Source organism: Crocodylus porosus, unplaced genomic scaffold, assembly GCF_001723895.1.
Source record: "Crocodylus porosus isolate Cpor-Errol unplaced genomic scaffold, CroPor_comp1, whole genome shotgun sequence".
In the NCBI taxonomy this organism is placed as follows: Eukaryota; Metazoa; Chordata; order Crocodylia; family Crocodylidae; genus Crocodylus; species Crocodylus porosus.
The window spans coordinates 83349319-83374898 of NW_017728931.1; the positions used below are offsets into that span (position 1 = coordinate 83349319).

At 38.8% G+C, this 25580-nt stretch overlaps 1 protein-coding gene across 2 annotated transcripts in view; it reads right to left on the reverse strand.

Annotated features, from left to right (window-relative positions):
• Positions 1–1276: 1276 nt before the first annotated feature.
• TBK1 (TANK binding kinase 1) overlaps positions 1277–25580 on the reverse strand; it is a 43667-nt gene continuing 19363 nt past the window's right edge. For both annotated transcript variants that reach the window (XM_019543296.1, XM_019543295.1), the window contains exons 9-21: positions 24445–24641; positions 23373–23431; positions 21222–21313; positions 18289–18390; positions 14165–14243; positions 12079–12200; positions 10966–11042; positions 10581–10620; positions 7777–7878; positions 7589–7685; positions 6122–6228; positions 5630–5701; positions 1277–4209 (exon numbers count right to left, since the gene is read on the reverse strand). In XM_019543296.1, coding sequence (XP_019398841.1) covers positions 4158–4209; positions 5630–5701; positions 6122–6228; positions 7589–7685; positions 7777–7878; positions 10581–10620; positions 10966–11042; positions 12079–12200; positions 14165–14243; positions 18289–18390; positions 21222–21313; positions 23373–23431; positions 24445–24641 — 1198 coding nt within the window. In that variant the 3' untranslated portion in view covers positions 1277–4157. The remainder of the gene's footprint in view (positions 4210–5629; positions 5702–6121; positions 6229–7588; positions 7686–7776; positions 7879–10580; positions 10621–10965; positions 11043–12078; positions 12201–14164; positions 14244–18288; positions 18391–21221; positions 21314–23372; positions 23432–24444; positions 24642–25580) is intronic.

Sequence of the window (25580 nt, forward strand, 5' to 3'; positions counted from 1 at the left end):
TCAGAGTGTGATATGATCACATCACAAAAAGATAAACAAAGAGCAGCCATCTATGTTTAACAGCAATGATGCAACTGTGCAAATCTGTGCAATGTCTTCAGAGATACCAAATACTCCACAGCCTCCTACAAGGGTGGCAGTCTGCACATGCCAACTTTACACAAGAGCTTTACTTATTGCTATTTACCTGCTAATATAAAGCATACCTGTCAGTTTAAAAAAAATAAGCCAGTAAGGGGCATTTGTAAATGCTGCCATTTTGGCTAGTACCAGCGATGGAAAGGTTGACCAAAAAAAAAAAAAAAAAATGAAAAGCTTGTGCCTTTATAGTTTGTGCTGAAGAGCCAGGTTGTCGGTTTTGCAGACAACATCCTCTGTGGCTTGACCCCTGAGACAACACACAAAACTTCTCTTGATCAGTGGGCTATACAGGCAAAACATGTGACGATTAATTTAAGTGTTAGAAGATGTACTTTGGGATTCATAGTTTAAACACAAAATGTTTGTTTGTTTGTTAAAGTGGTCTGTCCATAGCATAAGCATATAACCACACTTCCCTTCATAGTGTCCAGCAGTGGGGTTTGAACACCTTGACTTTCAAATCAGTAACTCACAGCTGTAGGTCAATGAGTAAAAGCCTAATGTCCATAATTCTTCTAGAACAAGTAGTAAAGAATTTGACTTATTTACAGTAGTTGTAAACCTACATCCTAGCCAGTAGTAGACTTCAGAATTGGACCAGTTCTGGCTCTACAGTTACCCAAAGCAGTTTTGTCTAGCTCCAGTTTGTTTCCTGTTTTGTTTTCACTTTCTTTTAAGGCTCCATTTATGGTTAAAGAGGTTTAAGGTGGCACACTTCCTGATTTTTATAATCTTTACAATAGCATTACAATCTATTTTTAATGAATTCCTACATGTAGCTATGGGGACCTTTAACATCTATTGTGTTAGCACTGATTCAGCTCAACCTGTGGCACTTCCTGCAGAGAAAGGGCATAAGCAGTTTTAACACTGCGTAACTCTGCTGGCATGTAGCCTATGCTTGGCATTTACACTATTGTACAGGATAGAAACCAGCTTTTTTGTGTTTGGATAGCAACCAGAGTAATTTGAGTGCCAATGCAATCTAAATAATGTTTTAACATTTATAATCTTCATCCCTTCAATTCCCTGGATTTAGAGAAGGTAACAAATGTTTTATTGTGAAAAGTAAGAAGCCAATATAGTTTTAAGTAAAAAAAAAAAAAAAAAAAGGACGACGACAAGAAGGCATAAATTATTAAAACACATCATGGAAATATAGTGACACTGTATTCATCTAAACAGTAATTCACTCATGCATTTTTACAACTAATATGTAGACAGGCTTGTTAAATTAATGGATTATAGTAGTGTATTACAGTAGAATCCCAAAACAGTAAATCAGCTTCAGATGGAAAAACAACATATTATTTTTCATTGCCTATTTTTTTAAACCAAGCCTACAATACCTCATAGAATGATGGATAGTATCAGGACACTTGATAAGAACACAACCAATTGCATGGTACAGAATTATGCATCGCGACCAATAAGATTTTTTATAAAAAGCAATTGTCTTACTGATTGTTTACTACAGTTGACTACAAGTCTGTTAGTGACGGTGTAACGAGATACATTTCCCACAGTGATTTTTAACAAGCCTATATACATTACTGATGTGCTCACAAAACTAAAACCAGCAGTTTAAAATGAACATGTTGTAAAGCAACATGATACAAAACAGCAACATTCTCATTCTTGTGACAGTAGTAAGCCAGTGTATACTGTGATATACAAAATATGCTTACAACTATTAACCTTCCACCATTCAACCTGCTTCAGTGTAAGCAAACAAGATGTCTGTAGCTGACTCCTTGTTTCTTTCATTAAAAAACTAGATACTCCAACCAACAAATCAATTTATTTTGCAAAATTAAGATTCCTTAAAATAATTAATATTAGCATTACAGAAAATTGCAGGAATTCTAATATACATGTATGTGCAATTTAAGGACCCGATTCTCTAACACAGAAGACATAGGCAGACATACACAGGCTCAGGCTTTTTTTTGCCTGGAGGAACTGCTACCCCACTGCCCAGGCCTTCTGCAAGGAGGTAAGCACTCATATGTACAAACATTTTTTTTTTAATTGGGTGCTATTCAATTCACAAAAGATATGGAGGGGTGACTCAGTAGGGCTGAGAATCACTGCTCTAACATCTCTGTGTATAAAATTTTCAATGGGATTGCTGGCATGAGTAAATCATTTGCATGGAGATAACACTGAATGAAATAAACACTTTGAATGCCATGACAAACCCAGACCAGACTGCCCCCCACCCCATTTTTATGCAACAAAATGGCTGCTATTTTGCACAGTAATTTTCTCCAAAAAATTCACAAACCAAGATGCATCATTCCCCCTACAGATGTTTAAATGATTTTTCATTAGTTCAGCTAACATTTCGAGTTGGTAAGGAGCAAGTAGTCAGAAGGAAATCCAAGACCATCATTCAAAATGGGAATCTAGTATTCAAGACAGCAAAGCAAAGTATATCCCTCGCTTTAATATCAGAGCAACTAACGGTAAATGAAAACTCGAGAAGCTATTATTTTAAGTATAAAATGAAAATATTTACAGTTATATTTTGAAGTTGTTATTCCTGTTCTGCAGTAGAAACAGAAAGAAAGAAAGGGAAACATAGCAAACTGAGTTTTATGCACAGCTGTTTAGTTGGCTGTTTTTTATTATTATGAAAAATCCTAAATAACCTAGGATCCGTCTAAAAGAGGGACCGCATACTACCACCTGTCCAATTTTAACAATTAGGAATGGCTGCAAATGGAAAAGCAGTACAGAATTACTGCCGAACCCCTTTGAACTATACATACTTCTAGACAAGACAGAATATTTGTTTCGACTTTAATTTTATACATTTTAAAGCAGATTATTTCATGCTACATGTTTGGGTTGAGCTGTGTAGTTTGAAGTTGAGAAAAATCATTAACTGGAGTTGGGCTGGGTGAAATTACTGGTTTTGCTTGCACTAATGTTTGTATTTAATAGCTGCTTCTGACTGCAAGCTTTTTAAGTGACAAAAGCTAAAAGGTAGAAGAAGCCACAGACATTCATCTTTTTACTGCCAAGTTTAGCAAAATCGCCATAAAATAAGCAACATCATCCTTCTTTGGTAGGTTTGATCCTTTTCTGAGAATTAAAATTAATATATTATTTTTCTAATAATAAAACTACTGAATCTGGCTTATGACTTCCAACAATGAACAACCATTATGCTGAGGCCCCTTGTCTTCTCTTTACCCTCATGGTGACCCCCTAAATTGGAGGCTGAGAAAAGCCATTTTAATAAAACCTTATCTTTAACAAGAGTATTTCACTCACGGTAAGAACCAAGCCCCCAGATGAATTCTGAGGCTGCTGTGCTCTACAAAATGAGTCAAGCATTCTTTTAAATATTTAAAGTTTTGCACTTTGATCCGGAATTTGCAAGTCAGAACACTTACCCTTCTATAAGCTGACTATATTAGCTTAGAATATAGTCATACAATAATTACAGAGAATATGGTGCCAAGTATGGAGCGGAATAAGAATGTAATTTTAAAAATTATTTTTTTATGTTCTCTCACATGTAAGCGTACTGATAGCTTACAAGGGGATGAGGAAGAAATGCATCTCTCTCTCTCTCCTGTATTCATAGCTCCTGTTCATACTAAATTACAGAAGCAAGGCAAGGCAAGATGGTCTTCAAATTTCACAGATCATGAGCAGTGTCCTCAGCTACATACTGAAGTAATACTCATCAAGATGCAAAAAGGGTCAACATTCACAGCAAATAAATGACAATTTATCAATGCATTTGCCATTAACCTTTGCTAGAGTTCTTTGAACAAGTATGTTTCCCAGGGTAATTTTAAACATGAAGAGCCATTCCATTTTAACATTAACAAAAAAGATATCATTTTTATATTTACAGTATAATACATATTTACACAATTTGTTAAATACTAGAATTACAGAAGACACAAGTAGGTACAGAATTGTTTTCTGCACTTAAATGCCCCAGACAGCATTTTTTCTCCAAAAAGCTAACCAGTCTTTTTAGGCTTCTTTGAAGGCTAGATACAGTCTACATTCCGAAGGCCACCATCCATAGTCAAAGCACCAAACCTAATTGAAAGAAACAGTTTATTCTTAACTCATTCAAATGTGTTCAATATACAATCAATTAACATTTACCCAAGCATAAAAAGGAAATATTTTCTTTCCAATTTCATTTGAGTGTAATGTAATTTTGTTCCTTCCCTTGCATATAACCTCAAGAAACATTTATTTCTTGAATATAATTCTCGTATGCACAGAGAAATCATGTGAGAAGTAAGTATAATGGTACAATTCCTTCTATATAGAGCTACCATTGATAGTTTTGCTTCATTGCTAATATCCCAGTAAACCTGAATAGTTTTGGATTTTGTACTTCTCTGGGCAAAATTGGTGAATAACTCTGTATTAGTGTAACAAGTACCATCAATTAAAGCACTTTAAAAAACTCTTATAAAAAGCAAGACAAACTTTCTTGGTCATCCTTCAGTAGAGGAGAAGCTACAAGAATAACTCTTACAAATTCAAATAAAATCTGGACAGTCACACTAGGTGAATGGTAAACAACAATTAATTACTATGACTAATTTATCAGTGGTTTTAACTTTATGAGGTATAGTGTCTCAAGATACAGTACACACTTATTTTTTATATTTATAATGAAAAACAAAAATGTTGAGCATGAATTGTACTCATTGTGATTATGTAAAATTTCTTACTACAAAAAAAAAGCAATGCTCCCTATACACAAATTATGTGTAGAGAAAAATAATCAGTTAAAAGATAGACTTTGTACTATTACATGCACTTCTGCTTTGCACTCACTGCCAAAGTAAAAGATAGCTTTGCAAAACAGAACAGTTCACCGTCTTGCTAACCCAGGAAAAGCTGAAGAGAATTTAATAGTTAGCTCAAGCCAGTTAATGCTTGCAAACTATCAGGAGCAGATTCTATTATGAGTCAGTGTATATAAACATTTGGAAATGACTAATTATGCTTTAATAGATGACAGTGTAGTTAATGTATTTTGTACACAAATAAACAGGACTCTGGTGGGGATTCAATTCACAAAGTAAGAAGACCACAGCAATGATTTAGCCCAGCAATTGATTAACCAGATTCCACTGTAAAATTATACCAAAGGGATGGTTGAAATGTAAAAATCTAGAGAGAGACTTGTCAAACTCTTCAGGAAGTACAGCTTCAATCTAGCATTACCCATTCCCTGAGCAACAGTTACTTCCATCAGCTCACTCCAAATTATTTTACGACTTATGGTATGCAAATCAGAATTTGACTTCCATAGTACTACAACAAATTGCACTTTTGTTTAAAGCATGAAATGCTTCTCAGAACAGCAGTTTAGGAATGGGTAATACCTACTGCAGTTCGGAAAGTCTACAGAATATCTTTTGTTCATCTCCTTGCTCACTGGATCCATCAACAATACCAAACTAGTTCCTCCCTTAAAGTGGATATAACTACTTGCCTTTCTAAAATGTGATTATTCTCAGCTAATTCTTTAACAACGCCTTCCATCTCTTCTTTCAATTTCTTCATGCTATAAAACAAAAAATAGAAGGAAGCATTTTTATTATTACAGGGAGTGATTATCCATTGCAGTCACTGCCAATTTTAATATTATGACAGACAATAGTGAAAGCACTTTAATGGAAATAGTTTCTTCAGTATAATAAAATATTCTAATGCTCCCCAAACACTACCATGACTCTTTACAGTAAAGTTTTGACAACTTGCCATTGTGTGAAAAAGATGGGAAAACATTATGTTGGCAACTGAGGGGAAAAAAAAACAAGAGAAGAGGAAAATGGAAATGGTGAAGCGTATATTGCTTTTATCCCCGTTTCTACAAGCACATCATTTAGCATTACAAGTCTGCTTTTGTAACTGACAAAATTCCTGAGCTTAATTCAGGGGTTTACAGAAGGTGCAGGAACAATACTGATGTAGAAATTCTTACCCAAGAGTCATTTCCACTAATGTGTTTGAACTTGGATAAACTTGATTCATGGTAGGTTTCATTCCAGCAGAAGCAGCGAACATTTTTTGTGGCAGAGTGTCCTGTAACTGTAACCAGAAAGTAAGTTATGCAGCCTGCGTAAGATCATGGATCAACAAGTTGCCGCATGCTCCTCAATACTCACAACAAAATCTTTCATTTAAATTTTCACAAATACTGTGAAAATGGTTGGGCACAGGTGTGCTGCGACTGTGGCTTGTCATGCTGATGAGCAGTGGCTCAGTGGTTCTGAGTACTGGAGACAGGAGGATCAATTCCTGTTTGTTGCATGTATCGGTTGGCTATTATCTTGTACTTTGATTGTAAGCTCTTTGAGGGAGGGTCTTTCCCCCTGTCATATGTTTGTTGAGAATCTAGTAAATGGAGCCCTGACCCATGGGCTGGGACTCTGTAAACTACTCTAACTAGAACACAATCTTTCAATAGTGACACTGTTTCACTAAGACTTCTGCTTGGGACTTTCAGTAGCAGATCCCACACCTTTTCATTTTACATTTTGTTTTAAATAAATCTTTATACTACATGTAAATACATACACTATTATGCCCTAAGCTTTGTTTTGTATCTGTGCGTAATATATAATGAAGAATAATAAATATAATTTAATCATCTGATATATCTTTAAGGAATAGCTATATACTGCAGAAGAAAGCAGGATATGTCCTTTTGTGCTTCAATATTCCTCAGTAGCCTGGCTGTTAAATGATTCCAGTGGCTGTAAATAGATAAACACCCCAAATGGTCACTGAATCAACGTTAAAAATTCTTGCCTTTTGGAAGAGATATGAATTGTTGCCTCCAATTTTATATGGCTTTTAAAGAGTGGTTTTACTTAAGAGTGACAGTAAAAATGACACCACAGGGTTCCTAGCCTGGGACACAGGAACCCTGGTACAGTTCCCAGTTTTGCCAGAAACTGTATGACACCTTGAGTATGTCACAATCTTCCTGTGCCTCAAATTTCCCCACTCTTGACCCTGGCTGTAAAATGGACAAAAGGTTTCTCTACCTTGTTGTATTGTTGTATTAAGGCAAGATAAATGTGTTAATATTTAAGGTGCTCAGATACTACTGTGATAGAAGCCACAAAGAACAGATAAATGTTTCTCAATGCTCTTATATCAAATCCTCAGATTTAATGCTCAGATTTAAATTAAAAAAACCCTTTGTAAATTTATCCTGGGCTCAGAGTCAGACTGGTTTAGATCTAGTCTGTGCATCAGTACCAGCAATAAAACTTCTGCAGATCAAATTATCGTATCTCTGCAGCTCTACTGCTTTCAGTAGCTTTACACAAGTTTAAATGGAACTTAATAAGAAGTGGGGTCACTACTGTTGAGGATGCACAACGGAGAATAAAATCCTTTGCTCAGTCTAAATACTGGACACAATTTATGAACATTGTACCTCATTTATATAGTCCTGGTATTTGGATATCTCTTCGTCAGTGTCATAACACTGGTTGGTAAGAGTCAGTAACTGTTTCCGTAAATGAAGCATTTTTCTGGAAACAAAAATAAATTTTCTTTTAAAAAGGCAACCATAAAACCATGACGCTGTCAACACTGTTGAACTTTACAAAATCAATCTCTTGCCTCATCCAATCCTCAGCCTTGTCCAGAAATGCATCATACTTGCTGACACATTCATCTTTGAATAGAGATATGGCTTTTGTGGCATGCAAATACAGCTTCTGCCTGTAATACAGAAATAGTCAAAAGAACATTGTTATACCACTGCCAGTACCTCATTTCACAAACTAACTTTTTAAAGCTGAAATATATACGGAGTCAAAATTGAGGGGAAGGGAGGGGAGTGGCATTTTTTCAATAGTTATTTGTCTATTAATGTAACATACAAGAATTTAGTATGCTGCATGAACTACAGGTTATACTACAAAAACAATATCACAGAAGATGAAATGTACTATTTGAAGCAATGTCTGACTACCGCAACTAAACTGTTCAGTGATATTCTTTACATTTAATATATTTAAATAAAGCAAATGATTGATTAGATTCAAACAGAAGGGGTAAAGTGTATTAGTATTTTTATCAGTATTTAGACCATACCTAGGAGAACCAGTCACAGAAAGAGGACTGCATTGTCCAAGGTGGGGTACACATACTCTCATGCCCCAAAGAGCTTACTTTATGAAACAAAAGAACACACAGATACAGGCAGAGCTGGGAGGGAGAAACAGTAGAAAACAATGAGATAATACCAGTCAGCATGATAAGCAATGGTCTCATACACCAGCTGCTTAACCATGTATGTTGGGAGGTGGGAAACACACAGGTACAGGTATATACTACAGAACATGGACTCACGCGATGTGAAATTTTGAAAGACCGAGACCACACGGAAGCTTTCAGCATTTTGCAAACTAAAGTCTTGCATGATTTATAGTTACTACTCAACTAGGAATATATGTATAATCAGAATATCGGTTTCTCATTAAGCCCACACCTGTTATTCATTTGGAAAGCAACTAAAACAAATACTGCTCACTTACTGATTCAGTGATAAAAAGCTACACGGAAAATTAGGGAAGCAGCTAGCCCAAGGTATAATTCTACTGTAAACAGAAAGATGAGTGTTCTCAGGCCAGCAGGATCAAAATCACTGAAGAGGCATAAGTGAGTACTTTATGCCACCTTTAGCGATTTTCTCAGGGTACATGGAGTAAAATGGAATATGATCAGGATCCAAAAAGGACTTGGAATTTTCCCAAGGACAGAGTCATAGAAGAAAAAAAATCTGTATTCAAAGCATGAATATAAACTCTGTTAGGATCAACTAACCTGCTAGTACAAAGATTTCTTTACTAGATGCACAGGCTTAATCTACTTCAGGTATTTTTCATAAATAAGTTTCTACTGGTGGTACAGCTCTAAGGGGACCTAACACAGACATGTCAGCAGCATCCGTTTTTTAACCTTGCCATAGGATTTTATATATTTATACAGATTGCTGACAGACATTGGGGGGGAGGGGGGAGGGAGAAGGAAGGGGAGAAGAATTAAACACGCTCTACCAGAAGTAGCAGCTTGTTAGTTTGACCCAGCACTGCAACTGCTACACAGGAAACCCTCGCTATTCACGGGTTCAGCATTCGTGGTTTCAAATATTCATGAATGCCGAACCCTCATCTTAATACGCTTAAAGGAACTGCCACTGCCGCCATACTCCCACCACCGCCAGCGCAGCCATTCCCCCACCCAGCCACTGGGGGCACTGTGGTCATGAATGCAGACAGTGTTCATGAACACAGTGTCTTATTCGCGGCTTTTGCCATTAACGGGGGATATGAGAACGTATCCCCCACAAATGTCAAGGGTCTCCTACATAGATCAGGCACTTCAGCAGGGCTTTTTGGCACTTTTATCTAATAGCTGATTTACTCAGTGCCTGATCTATAAAGATGCTGTACAAGCCAGGTCCAACTAAACTGATGCCTCTTCTGGCCACGTGCTAGGCTCAGTTCAGGGTTACATGGAATTTAAAGTGAAGCGCCATTTTGTTTTGTTTTTTACATCTGTAAGCAGCCATAACTCCTATTATACATTCATTTCACTTATCAGAAAGCTATGCCACAGCCTCATTCACCTAATAGTTATAATTTCCAATATAATTTGTCCTTCTGCCAACATTATTCATTTATCTTGAATAGCTCTTTCTCCCTTCTTAGTGTCTACCCTACTTAGAACTGCTTTTGGGCAGTTAAATGACACTGTGGTTAGAAATATTCATGTTCCATATGTTAGGATTCCACCATTAATCCCATGAGTAGTGCTGCACTGGTGGCAGTAACAGCAAGTGATTTTAGGGAAAACTCTGTAAACACCATTTAAAGGTAGCAAGTTAGAGGGATGGGGAATTACATTAATGCCTACTTTATGCACATGGAATTTTCTGAAGAATAAATTAACACAATGATTTAGTCAACTAACCTTGCTCTTATTAGTAACCAGAAGCTACTTCTGACTTAAACATAATAAAGTTCTCATAAGCACTGAATTTTCTTTTTCTCCTGCAAACAGCAGGCACACTTATACAACTTTGGAGTTCCTGTAACAAAGTCCATATCTCCAACCTTGCCTGGAGGTAACATTGTCTACATTCACAGGCTTACTAATAACACTATTCTATTCACAAGCAGCGGCAAATTCTAATAATAAATGTATTGTATAAATGTGTTATATGTTGTCTATAATAAATAAGTTATGGTACATGACAGAAGTTAAAAAAACAAAACAACAACAAAAAACCCAACAGATGCAGTCCTGTCAAAGTTTACAACATGGATCAAATGGGGACCAGAAGAAAGGGTAAATAGGAAAAATATGCAACCTGAAAGCATGAGTGAATCTCTAAAAGCAATCTAAAACTCACTCACTTGTCAAATTTGTGGATTTGTTCCTCATTATAAGGAAGTCCTAAAAATCAGAGAAGATTATAGATATTATTCTTAATTCCAGTAGTCATCATCCCCAATAAACTATAAAAAATCCACAGCCATCATCAGTGGTATGGATTTCCCTCTCCTATGGAAAGCATACACATGTAGTTACTTTTAGAACAGCTGCTTCAATTTATAAAAAACAAGTTTATAGTTTATTTATGCTCTCAGGTGGTTCCCCTAATTGCTATCCTGCAAAACAGGCTCACTGTCGCTCACCTCTCCCCATTGCTAAAAAGACTATCAAAACACACAGACAGCTGATTTATTTTTTATACTCTTAATCATTTCCTGATTTACTTTTAGTAAGAAAGTTACTTACTACGTTCTGCTTTGTCTTTTTTGAACTGATAATAAATATCGGTGATAGAACTCAGCAATACTTGCAGTTTCTCTGGACTAGAAGAAAAAAAGTTAAATTAAAATTAATTTTACATAGGGCTGGAAGGTTTATGATTTACCAAGTCCAGTCCTCTTTATTCACAGGCAATCATTTACTCAAGGAATCTACATCTACAAAGCGCAATACCAGAAACACAAAGAACATCCTACAAACCTGCCATAGTTTAAAAAAAAAAAAAAAAAAAAAATCAGGGGAAATGGACACTGCCAATACCCTGCCACTGCAATAATAGGGAGGCTGTTGCTTAACATATGCTCAGCATGTCCCAGGAAGAAGGCTACGGCCAATGTTACACAGGAAGGCAAAACACACCCTAGAAGACATTCCCAATTTGAAAATTTGCTTCTTAACCCCAAATTTGACAACCAATATGACCCTGAGGAAAAAGCAAAACCCTTCAGTCAGGAACCTGAGTTTACCAAATATCAGCAGGAGGATCAGTGCACTCTAGGCAAAAAGACTTCCGTTGATGGTAGTCTTCTGCAGAGTTTAGATTATGGTTTGTATGGGATAGTTTGAATAGGGATGATGTGGTCTCAGGCAGGGGGTTGGACTACAGGATCTCTAGATGTCTCTTCCAGCCCTACTGCTCTATCATTCTATGAAAAAAATCCAGTCTTCATTGTGGGCAATGCCCCAGTGCTTCAGAGAAAGGTAACAACAACAAAAATTGCGAGAAGTGCAATTTGGGGAGGGGGAATTGCTTGCTGGCCCTTGAAGAAAGCTAGTAAGAGCTCTCAGGTATGAGATTACCAGAAACTTAACTTATTACCAGAGTTACCTGAAAACCCCACAGATCCGAGACTCTAAATAGAGATTACAAATACTACACAGATTACTGAGCAAGAATTTAACACCCTGATTCCATAACCTGCATAAACTTAAGTTCAGTCTTAACTCTTGCTCATAATTCTGTTTGTGTATGTGTCTCTGTAACATATGTATTTTTATTTATTCATAAGGATATTACAAGTGTAGCTCAGTACAGGAAATGGAATACATTCAAATAATGAATATAAAGTTGTCACTTACTTTCTGTCTCTTGGATGTGCACCTTCCTGATTTACCCAGGTATCAACCAGCAACCCACCAGGAGAGAGTTTGCCTTTGATATCCTGAAGACTGGTCTCTATTGTTCCCTGAGAGCTGGAAAGCTACAAAAGAACACATTCAACTACTACCACTGCCACACATCAAAAATTACTTCAGAGTAACTGGATCGAATATATTATTACTGAATAAGGTTTTAACAATTTCATTACATGTTTTAACCCTTAGCTACTTAGCCAAAAGCTGAAACTGCAGATGCTCATGAAGGCTGGCCTCCATGGGCAGATCCAAGATTTTGAAGAGTAAAAAAGAAAAACAAACAGTCTACAGGGCTATGAAATAGAAGAGAGATCAGAAATAACTAACAGACAGCCGAGCTGCTGTAGCAAAAAAAAGTTAGCTTGATTAGTGGAACATCCAGATCATTAACTGAACATCCAGACCATTCACTATGGAGTGTAAAGTAATTAGCAGGAATCAGGTAATGAGCAGTAAAGTAATTTGACTCCATTAGCACTGCCTAAATAGAAATGCCAGTGCTACTGCCTGGCAGCTGTTTTTAAACTCTGGGTGGAGAAGAATTCAAAGCAGAATTGCAACACCCCACCATCCTCCGGATCTGTCCCTGCAGGACTCTGCCCCTCTCTCCATGCAGCTGCTGGAAGGAAGAGAGGAAAAGCAGCAGAAGAAAAACCTTGTATGGTGTTTAAACAAAGGAATCTATCTTGTGCCAAGCATTTTATTTTTTAATTCTTTTTTTGTAATCTGTTATTAAAATCTGCTTAAGTATCAAAATAACTAGGCAAATGAGCATGACAAAGACAATGAATGACTAATCTCAGACAAAACAGAGTTAGTATGTCAACCTGACTACAAATTTCCTGCATGGCCTGGCACAAGCTATTATCTCTGTGGCCATACTGAACTACAACGAGGCATTAAGGGCACAAGGAGAGCTGAAAGACCTATAGAACAGTGGATTCACAACACCTGGGCTGCATGGGTGCAGCAAGGATGGTGCTGGTCAACTCTCTGTCTTCTTCCATCACCAAATGAAGGAGCCAGGTTGCTGAGCATATACACACTGGCTCAAGCAGAAAAAGCAGCAGAGACACTTACTATGGTACTGTGGATATGATTAACTCTGTTGAAAGGCAGAAATAATTAGCCTAGATGCAACAACATGGCAATCAGGTTTTGCTGCATTATTTCCTGAAACAGGCTGCCACCAAGAAATTCAAGTGTGGGGTTAGGGTTGGGGTCTGATGATCAGGAGGGAGAGAGGCTGTGGAGCTGTGCATGGGGTGGAGGACAGGGAGGGGCAAAGTCACTGTGAGCACCAGGTGAGGGTGGATCAAAAAGGTTGAGAATCATTGCTGCAGGGCACTAGGTATGATCATGTGCCATACCTGTTCCTCCCACGAGCTGCCCAAAGGATTTTTATTGTTTATGTTATTTATATATATTTATTATTTATACTCTGCAAAAAATCTGCTTTGTGCCTGATCATTATAAGCTATGCTAACATTTTTCATTCTTTCTTAGATTCATGTAACCTACAGGAAAGATATACATTAGCCACCTTCTATTTCTTATAATACTGTCCTGGGGAAAAAACATTAAGTTCTTCACTGGTTGATGTGCATTTCTGTTTACCTTTTCTTAAATTTAAAACACTGGGTAGATTGCAAAGGACACTGGTATTTAAAGTGGTTCATACATATGTCAAGTTTGAAATTGTTCAAAGTGAAAGGCAACATAAATATCAGATATATTTAACTGGATTAAAATATTGTAAAAAGAATTTGCTTAAAAGTTTCAGATAACAGGAAGGCCACTCAAGGGCAGCACTGGCCTGTGCTAATTGAGAGTACTGTACTCTATTTACCTTCATGAAATAACCACATTTCATGAACCACATTTCAGTATAGGTATTTAAGAACCTCTGGGAGAGCATGAAAACTTCTACAAAACTTTAGAGGTTGCCTTAAGTAGAAATCATGTGGCTGCATTTTCAGCCTTTTGTACAGTACTAGTTTTGAGAAGGGCTTTGACTTTAGACACTTACCCGCAACAGTTTAGTGTGTATATCAGAAATCTCATCCATTTCTGTTGTTTCCAAATTGATTTGCAGTAGATTCTCATACCTGACCAGAAAAAAGTGAAACAAAATAGAACATGATTACTGTGTGTACGTCAATATACAACAAACAAGTTAAATAATGCAGTTTGGGGATAATTTTATATGTAGGACTCTGCAGGTTAGCAGGATTGGAGACTTTACATGTTGTTACATAGATTCTGCCATTTTGTAGAGTAACTGATACCAAAAGTAGGTTGTCATCCTCAGAGGCAACTGAGGACTCTGAAGGAGTCTGGAGGTGGGGCTGATTTGCCCTGAGCCCCACACCTACATATGTAGGACTCTGAGCAGGTTAGCAAGGGGTGAAACATTAGATTAACTTTAAGAAACAATACGAACATTTTCCTAAGCAACAAGCCAAACATTTTAGTTTAGGAACAGGCTCTTCACCTGCTTGCTCTCCAGATTTTGACTCAAATGTAAAAAACAACAGCGACTCGCAATCCTAACATTTCTGCTCTTCACTAAGTTACTTCTGCTGACAACTGAAAACTATCTGCTTTAAATATATCAGTCTATTTTTTAAATTTGCCAAGCAAAAAATCCTTAAAAAAAATAGTAGTTATAGACACATCAAGCACCAGTTCTCCAATGGATGGAGGTGTTTTCCTTTTGATATATATTAAAATAATTGAGTCATAATCAACTATTATAAATGGGTCTGGTAGCACTACTTATTATTAAGACTGTCTAGTTCCAGGACTATGACTTCACTTAGGACTTCGTCCCAATTTAACCATTTGGATTAGATTTTCTTTCTTTTTTTTTTTTTTTTAATTCCACTAAAAATAGCACAGCAATTTCCAAAAATAATGCTATTTACTCATGCACGCCTTATCCACCTTTCATTTGAGAAGTACTAGTATTCTCACACTTTGGAGTGAGGACTGGAAATTAGACAGAGGGGCTGCATCCACATATGTGTGGACATTTGGTTCCCTGGGGACAACTAGTGATGGCACACCTTGTGCTGCCACTAGTTGTGCCTGGGGAACACCTATGCCACGCATGCTCTAGTGTGCAGCAAGTTACCCCGAGTGGGGTAGGGGAGGCTGAGGCGAGAACTGCATTGGTCCTAGCAGCCTTACCTGGGGTCCTCCTGGAGTTGCAGCCATGGCAATCCTGCCATGTAAAAAAGCCTGGCTGGCAACAGAATATGGTTCTGGCTGGTCAGGCTCCAGCTTTGGGTGGGATATGCTGCTGCCACATGTGCCACTCCACTTTTTTTCCCCACGCATTTTTTTGGCCTCTGGTGGATATCCAGGGGTCAAAAAAAACCTCTGCACTGCTCCCTTGCAGTACAGAGAACACCTGAATGTACAGTATGAGGTGCTACAGATAAGTCTGTAGCACCACATGCCACACAGCCATGCTTGTCTGGACATAGCCAGGGGGTCTTTTGCCAGGCCTCTGAAAATTCTCTCAGCTGTGGTTAAGTTGGAAACAATTAAATTTGTATGCAGTTTTTCAGGTTACTTAAATGGCTAAATTCTCTGATGGCTCTGTCCGCACTAAGTCCAAAGCTGGACAGGATTCTTCCTGAGCTGCTGGGGCCACACATTGGTATTGGAGATAGGGAGCCTGTCTCTCCTGTGCTTTCAACCAGCCTAAGTAGCCCAAATGAAGCCAGGCTACATGGATGACAAAGCTGTCAGAATCAAATAGAGGGGACAAGGTATGGACTTCTGGGGAGGATAGCATAGGAGTGGAAAAAGATAATCTGGGGAGACTGACTGGCTGGAAAAAGAAATGGCGGAACTAATGGGGCAGGAAAGATGGATCCAATGAGAAGCCCCAGGAGTAGAAACCAGACTAGGACAGGGTCTGGTTAGAGAGGACAGGGCAGAAAGCTGGTCAAAACTTGGGAGGAAAAGGACAGAAGAAGAATCTGTCGTCACTAAAGCCCTTCCAGAGCAGCCTTGAATGAAACTGGAGATCCATTCTTCTGCTATCAGCAGACAGATGTGAAACGTATAAAGTGCCTCATCCCAGCTACATCCACCCTAGAGGATGACCAGGGCCATCCCTAGTTGGGGGTGAATTGGGGTGACTGCCCTGGGCCCTGTGGAGCCAGGCACAGCATCTGCGGCGACTCCACGCTGCCACCGGCTTCACATCTGGCTGCTCCCTCCCCCCCATCTGGCACCTCCGGCCACTCGGCACCCTCCTCTTCTCCCTCCACCGATCACTGCCAAATCCGCCACTGGCTTCATCGCATCTGGAGGCGGGGCTGATTCGCCCTGAGCCCCACACCCTGCTCAGGTGCCTCTGAGGATGACAACCTACTTTTGGTATCAGTTACTCTACAAAATGGCAGAATCTATGTAACAACATGTAAAGTCTCCAATCCTGCTAACATGTAGAGATACCTGTAAGATTCCACACATTGCAGGGTTTTTTCTTTTACAAGAAACCTGGAAAATCTCACAAACACAACATTACATTAACACAAGCATTATTAAGATTGTAAAGTCAAGCACCTGATTGGTTAGGAAATGACAAAATTAAGAATGGTTGCGTTATCTTCCTTGGCCCCTCTTATGCTTTGTCACGTAGTCTTTATAGCATGATAACATTATTTTTCTCTAGGACTCTTGCCTCATTCAGTGCTCGGGATAAAACTACTTTGGAGATGAACCAGAGCTGTATAGAAAAGGAGACTGTGTGTTGGAACCTTGCCTCATTTGTCACAAAAGCTAGAAGATATGTAGTAAATGAGGTAAGAATTAGAACAGGGATGGTCTGAGGAGTTTAGTGCTTTTTGTCGCTGCAAAAAGACGAGTCCTGTAAATCAGGACTTTCACAACCATGTTTCTCATTTTTCTTGTACCTCACCAGAAAGCCTGGGGTTTGATTTGCAGAAATTATAAACACAATTGCAATAAAGTGAGTAGTAGTTGCACTCTGAACCTGTACATTCTATGTAATACTAAATACTGTGAAGTATCAGGTCCTTGGTATCTCAAATGCTTTGCTCTTAGTCTCTCTGGGGAGAATACAAAATAAGAATAATATCCTTTCATCTCAAAGAGGTGGTGCTAATTAACATTTGTGAAGCACTCAGATTCTCTAGTGATAAGTGTCATGTAAGTCCAATATGAAAATAATTTGGTTTTCAGAGCAAGATCAGAATACATAGCCTAGGGGCCACCCACTGAACAAAAAGAAGAAAAGTACTGAAGAGCTGATCATTAAGTTTATGCTGCATTAGCCAAGGGTCCTGTGGGAAACTAAAAGAAGCAGATTCAAAAGGGGATGGCAGATTATGATTCTACAAACAACCGTATTCTGCTATTTTCTCATGATTTACACACTTGACTTTCCAATCTTAATGATGTTGTTCTAATGCAGTTTTTGTTTGTAATATTTCTAGAAATATTATATTCAGTCATATGTGAGAGGCAAGGATTTCTGTGCGTAATATCTTACCAGGTGCAGGGATGGAATAGACTGAAGTTAGACCTGAAGAACACTACTAAATTTAAAAGCTCGTCTAAGTCTATCCAACCCGTGCCATGCAGCTGGTCTAATAAAAGATATCATCCACAAATATCCTTGCTTCTCACATATTTCCTGGTTACAATAAGACTCCAACACTACCAAAATCAGTCATCTATTTTAATTTTAAAACCTTCTCTTTGCAAAAGGGAGCTCAGATTTTTAACAATTTGTTTTACTGCTCTTTATTCTTCCTTAAAATATAGGACAAGCTTAGTGGCTAATGCATTATTGCGAGTGACCAACTGCTTTGTCATGCTTTTACTGTAATTCCTTAAGCAAATGGTACATCTTGACTGACAGAGACGAGAGAGCAAACTACAAAACAGTGGTCTCTTCCACTAGCTTAAGTAGCAACATTCACTGGCAGGTTCAAGCCACTGCTGACTAAATTTGATGCTGAGGCTAAGTCACAATCAACTCTAATTAAAGCATCATTAATTTGCTGTGGGGGAAAAATGGTAAATATAGTTATCTTTAAATACAACATCCTTTGAAGAAAATAACAGCAGGCAGTTTCAACCACAGTGTAATATAAAACATCTACTCACATTTTTCCAGCCCTTTCAACATTTCTGTTGCAGAAATCCAGCTTAATCTCAACCTCTGTCTTCTTGTGCAACAACGCATTGTAATCTTCCTTGATTATTTCACTAGAAAGCATAGCATTCATCTATCAAAAAAGGCTTTAACTTCTTTCATTGCATAACTTTTCCTACACTAATAATAGCGGCTAGTGGAGAGCAACCTCTCTTAAGATTTCACATTCTGTCATAAAACGACAGTCCAAACTTTGGGAAGATATTATTAATGCAAGGGCTAGATATATACAGGACTTAAAGATGTACACAAGTCAGGCACCACAATAAATAATTTCTAAAGAAACTGGCTTACAGAGTGAAGTTCAGATCCCAGAGAGTCAGGTGTCTGGGTGTCACACATATGACCCAGAGGCAAGATCCAGCCCACAGACTTGTATCATCTGGCCCCTGGAGCTGCCCTGTGGGTCTCAAAGTGAACTGCAGACAGCATGCACATGGGCCAGATGGCTTGGCCTACTGCACATTCCAATTTGCATCCTGGTGCAGCTGCCACAAACAGCACAGCCTTGGAACAGAAGTGGCCACTCTGGGGCACCAGGGTGCAGGGTCAACAGCAGCTGGAGCAGGACCATGCCACATACAGCACCCACTCCAGGTCCAGAATACAGGGCCAGACTGTGGGTCCAGTCTAGCCCACAGACCTGCCCCATGTCATGCATCTGGCCACAGTACCCTTACCCACAAGGCCAGATGAGTTGGATGTTGCTGCCTTATGAAGTGCATGAAGAGAGTTAGGGGTCTCTGAATGGTAATACAAGGAAACAATGCTGAGAAAGCAGCCACCTAGAGCTAGCCAATAGGAAATGTTAAGCACAGGAGTTATAATCCTGTCCTTCTCCAGCACCTAAGTCAGGGTTGCAGGCAGGCACTTCCAACCACTTGGGATTCAGGGCCCAAAATTCTCTAATGAGGGCAGATGTCTACAGAGGTGCATCGATACATTGGTCCCATATCAGATCAGCACTGATATAAGGAAAATTGACAGTATTGGCAATCAACTTTTTTTGGCTGATGTGGCCAATAAATGTCGCTGATAAATGCCACGTGCATGTGTGCAACTGCAACACAGCATGCAGGCAGCCAGGAGCAGAGCCCGGCAGTGTGGAGAGCAGTATTGGGCTGGTAAGTCTGTTGGGTTGGAAGGGGTGGGGGGAAACCAATCGAAGTCTCCGCAGTGAGGGAGGGTGTGGGACTGGAACAGAAACTGCACAGCTGGGGTGCAGGACACAGCTGCAAATGGCTCATCTGGGTGGCACAGGAGCTCCCACAGCTATGCATACCCTGGGAAGGCATGGAGGAGGGGGGGGGAGTGTTCCTGGATCTGAGCATGGGGCAAGGGTGGGCTGCCTCTGTGGGCTGGGACTGGCGCTGTGCTGAGCTCTTCCCATTGTGGGGGGCTGGGCTGAGTTGATCTTGGGGTGGGCAGTGGCAGCACTGATATGGCAAATTCTGGGGTGGCTGCAGCCCCCTCCAGTAGCCCCTACTACCAGCACTGCCACCGCCTGTTCTGAGTGCAGCCCAGCCCAACCCCCTGCCAGGAAGAGCCCAGCACAGCCCTGGCCCCAGCCCATAGCAGGAGCCTGCCCTGCGCGTGAATGCAGGGGCACAAGCCCCCCCCAGGGTGTGCAGAGTGCTGGGAGCCACACCTCCCCTCCTCTCCCCATGTGCCCTAGACAAGGTGCTCGCAGCTCCGTCCCATGCCCCGCCCTGCCCGTGCAGCACCTGCCCCTGCCCCACTCCCTCCCTCACTGTGGGGCCCTCTATCTGCCTCCCCATGCCCCTTCCATCTCCCCACAACAGACTTACCAGCTGGATGCTGGTCTTCACACTGCAGGGCTGCATATTGGCAATCAGATCGGTATCAGCTGATAGGCTTGTTAAAAATTGCCCACTGGTATAGGTCCAAAAAATCTATTGGTGCACCCCTACATATGTATATCTGTTCTTTTAAAGTACTGAACAAGACTTATCATTTTCTTATAAAACAAAGTCAGACAGAAGGAGGGTGGTATCCAGCCTCTAACTTGCCCTACTGGTTAGAGTACTTTCTAAGCAAGTGGGAGATACAGGTTCAATTCCATCCTCAGATGGAAGGGGTTAAACTCACATCTCCCTACTTCCCAGAGGAGTGCCCTAATCATTGTGTTACAAGCTCAACTCTCCACCCCTCCTGCAGGAGTTGTTTTACTGTGCAGAAAGGAACACAGGATTTAGGGGGGCAAAAAGTGAGTAAGCAAAAGGGAGAATGACCCCATAGCTTAATACATAGGCAAGCAAGAGGGTCAATACTAAGTCCTAGTCCCTGAGCCCACGAGTGTTTCTGTAATTAACACTTAATGTTCATTGCACAAAAATGCAGAAATTATGAAAGGAAGAGAGACTGGAACTCAACATTCCCCTTCCCAGCTAAGTGCCTAAACCAGGGGTTGTCAACCGGGGGTACACAATCCTCTGGGGGTACTTGGGATGTGTGGTGGTGCGGGGAAGTGGTGCACAGCAGCAGTGTGGAGTGGTGAATGGTGGCAGTGCCTGCTGCGTTTGAGCTCCCTGCCCCCCACCATTCATTAGTCCACATCAGCGCCACCACTTTCCCGCATGCCAACAGCTTTGCATCCAGCCAGCCCTGCCATTAGCACCCTCCCCTTCCCCATCTGAAAGGGGGTACAGTCCTTAAAAAAGGTTGAAACCCTGGCCTAAACTATCCGCCAGCCATGCTCCTTCCTGAATTCTCCCCTGTCACCAGTGAATCTTATATTCCTTGCTGCACAGGATAGGCCTAAGTTCACTCCCCTGCCTGAAGGGTAATCTGGCAGCTATGCACAACCCAATCAAGTCTGGCAAAGAAACCATGCTTGGCAACATTAAGTCAAACAGTCACTTACATTAGCCACCTTATTCCTTTTCGCATCAATTCCTGGTAAAGCAACAAAGCACTGGCAATTCTAGAGGCATAGCATACAACACCTGTTATTGCCTGTTTGAAAAATAAAAATATAAGTACTAATTCAGCATTCACAACTTTACAATTTAAGTCAGTGAATCATAACAAAATAACAATGATTAACAGTTGAAAAAATTATAACATGAAGTTGGTAGCACAAAATTTGCCAGTAAATTGGTGGAGAAATAACAATTTAATCATTATATTAGTTAAAGTGATAATGGCTTTTCCAATCGCTTTGTTAGGGACAAGAAAAAGTCTATCATAACCAAGAATGACACCACTTTTCTTGGGGTTCAGATTTAATTTTCTAGAAAGTTACAGGCTAATTTATTTAGCAGTTTAGCAATCCAGAAAATGATAAAATACTACATTTTCAAAATTGTAGGCCTAGACTCCTACATTTTTGCTACCACCCAGTCCTGCATACAGGCTGTTGGTTTTTTTTAAATTCCACAAAGAGGCTAATTTAAAACATGTTTAACAGAAAAAGTTAATGTTAGCAATCATAACTTTCTAGTTTTATCATGGATAATACATTGATACCATTTCAAATGTCTGCACTAAAATATTAAGAGATTTTCAGGGGAAATTACTTGCCTGTTCCCCCTCCTGAATACTTTGAGAGATACAAAGAGACAGCTTTCTGTGTGCAAATTAAGCAGACACCCTATAAAGCAATTCTCTGTGAAGTCAATAGGAGATACCTACATGCAACAGGCACAGAACAAGGACCAAAAGTGGAGTTGCCACTACCTTTCTCTTATGAAGCTTTTGTCTAAGGTGGAGAGTCTCAGAAACTCTACAGGAGAAAAATACACTCTCCACAGAAAAGGGAACTCTTATTCTGTCTTAAGTTAATTATCATCACAGGAAAGGACACTATCTACAATAGTTTTCAGCTAACCTTGTGTGTATATTCCTTGCAGCCATACATAAACACTTAAGCACTGAATTATGTACTTATATATTTCTGGGGGAATTTAATTTTTATTCTGAATATTTATTCTATAAACAAAGATCAGAACTTTTCAGATTAAGAACTTCAATTAAAATTATACAGCTTTTAGGGCATTCTTAAAATTCAGTTTATGTAAGAGCTACATAATTTAATGAAATAAAAATAACTGGAAGTTAAGGTGATTTCATTTGGCATACTGGACTATTGAAAGACCATCACCTCAATGGATCTCTCTCAAACATTCAATTATTACCAGCTATATATATATAACTGGTATGGTATGCCACATGAAATAACCTTAACTTCCAGTTATTTTTATTATAGTCTAAAATATATACAAAATAAATTGCAGTATAAATTTATTAAAACCAGAGGTGGTTTGTAGGGACACATTTTTCCCCGACATAAATGAATACAAATAGTGTAATTCCATTACAGATCTCTATTTATAAAATCTTAGTTTTTTTGTTTGTTTTTTTTAAAGACAAAAGGACTATTGATTTCAATGGGAATTTTGTTTGAACAACGAATTCTAGATTTGGTCCTTAATTTATAAAGCACTGTAATTTTTCTCTAAGGAAAAGTCAAAATAAAGAACACTAGTAATAATGATACACAGCACTTATAATCTGGTAATGCTTTTCTCCTTCAAAGTGTATAATTATGGCCACAGGGGACATGACTAGGAACAATGGCCTCCAGGTTCAGCAGAGAAAACTTAGGTTGGATATTAGGAGGAACTTTCTGACTAAGAGGGTGATCAAGCCTTGGAACAGGCCACTTAGACAAATTGTAGAATCTCCATCCTTGCAAATTTGAAGAGAAGGTTGGACAAACACTTGGTTGGGATGATTTAGTCAGGGATGATTCTGCCTTGAGCAGATTGCTGGACTACATTGGGTCCCTTCCAGAACTACTTTCCTATGATAGAAAAATGTCTTGTTTTAATTGAATACAGTACCAAATGACAGAAGAAAAAAATATTTTTCTGTCAACTAATGCCATCACTAACACTTATAAAAGGAATGCCCACTGCAAAAACTAAGCCTACTGATATTATTTATATTGTCATTAGATATCTTTAGTTGATTTGAGATAGTAATTTAATTCCAGTTCTAATTACATACTCACTTTAGCCATACTGGCATCACCATCTAAGTCATACCGTGGAGGTACTTTAGGAAGTAAAACTGTAATACATAAGCAGTGAAAATGTATTAATTCCATAACATGTATTAAGTCTTTAATTCAACAGTAAATACAAAATACATATTGTGTTCAAGAAACCTTTCTTTTGTGAGTTTAGTAAAACTGAACCGTCTCAGAGAAGGAAGCAGGAAACACAAATTACCTTTCCCAATCTCTACCATCTAAAATTTAAATAAAAATTAATTATGATAGCAAATAACAAGGACTAAACATTGGAAAAATACTTGAATTACCAAATATTCTTTAAAAACTAGAAAAAAGATACAGGATTTCAAGCATCATTTTGAAAATCCTTTTCATTTTTTTATATAGTTTCATAGTAGCTAGGGTCAGGAGGGACCTGAATAGATCATGTAGCCTGACCCCCTGCCACAGGCAGGAATGAATGTTGGGTTCACAAGACCCTAGACAGGTGATCATCTAACCTCTTTTTGAATTTGCCCAAGGTAGTGGCGAGGACTACCTCCCTAGGAAGTTGGTTCCAGATTCCGGCCACCCCAACCATAAAATATTGCCTCCTGATTTCAAACCCAAACCTATCAGCTTATTACTATTGTTCCTCATCACCCAAGATGCTGCTGGGGAGGATATACTTTAAAGAAGAATTTTAGAGTTCCATGTAGAGCAAAAATCCTCACTATAAATCTGCTTGGTAACAGGACATTTTCTGGTGGAGCATGAGATTTCTAAGTCCATTTTTAGGTATTTCAATAAACGGCCTCATTTGTCAAAATGCTCAGTAGCCAGCAACATGCAGTGATATCAAGAGAGTGCTTTGGATGCCCAGCAGTTTTGAAAAACTCAGGCCTCTTAGTATGCACATGCTGAAATGTGAATTTAGGAACATAAATTTAGGCTCCTATTTTTGAAATTCTAAAATTCACTTTTTCCATTCAGATGTCAAAAATAGTAAGTAATTAAAACTATTTTAAAAGAAAAAACTAAACATAGTTTTCAGGTAATTACATAACAGAAAGAAAAGATTTCAATCTACCTGCTTCATAGATTAATCCTACGATATTCACAGACTCCCTGCTTACAACAAATATGGGATTTTCTTCGGTGGTTCTGGGGAAGTGCTGTGCCAACCTGCCAGGATCTAATACTAAACGGCGACCTTCAAAGATCAGTTCTTGATTCTGAGAAATTATTTTTGTCTGTTTGTAGACCAATTCATGAAATATAGCAGCTCTGTAAGAAACACACTTATGGAATAAAAGATATTCACTAAAATGCAATGGGTTAAACCCAATTTTATGTAAAAAACAAACTAAATAAATAAATACATAAATAAATAGTGCTAAGCAACCACAGGCCAATTTTAATTTACTATAGGTTAGGAACATGCACATAGGCAGTTACTATGGATCAGATGACACATGGGAAATCCCCACATCTCTTCTACCTCAAAATAATCTGTTGGTATGTCCATACTCTGAGAGCACTTTACTGCCAGGCCTCTCTCTTTTAAAATCAAGACATACCACAAATGCCTCTAATGAGAGCCACAGTGGCAGGCACAAGAAGAGAGGTGGTCTCTCAAGTAGCAACGTGACAATTTAGAGATTTTTTTTTCCAGGAAAAAGATCATCATGACACCCAGAAGCTGAGATACATACTTTGTATTGTACACTTACAAATATTATTTGCTCTCCAATCCCTTAAATTCATAGTATACCAAGAGATTCACTTAAGAAACAGATGGAGATACAGTCAGAGAAGAGCTAATCTGACAATTTTGTATTCACTTCCATGAAAACATGCAATGAAATAAAATAAACCATTTTCAGAAATTTCACACTATTTTAAAAAGTTAGATTATAAGATTTCACAAGAGGACTGACTTCACTTTAGCTCTTTGATGGCACCAATATTTTGTGGGCACTTAAAATGGTAGCCCATATTCAAATAGCACTGGAAAGTAAATTAAAAGAGAGAGAGAAAAACTTTCGAAGGGTAAATGGTGAAGCATTACAAAGAGTTCTTTTGGAAGCATATCACTTGGACTTCTTTACCAAATGAATCACAGATAATAATAAAAGAACAAAATGGGAAGGGCCAAGAACAAAAATCACCATGTAAATGTATAAACATCACATATGCAGGAATAGAAATATTACTTAACATACG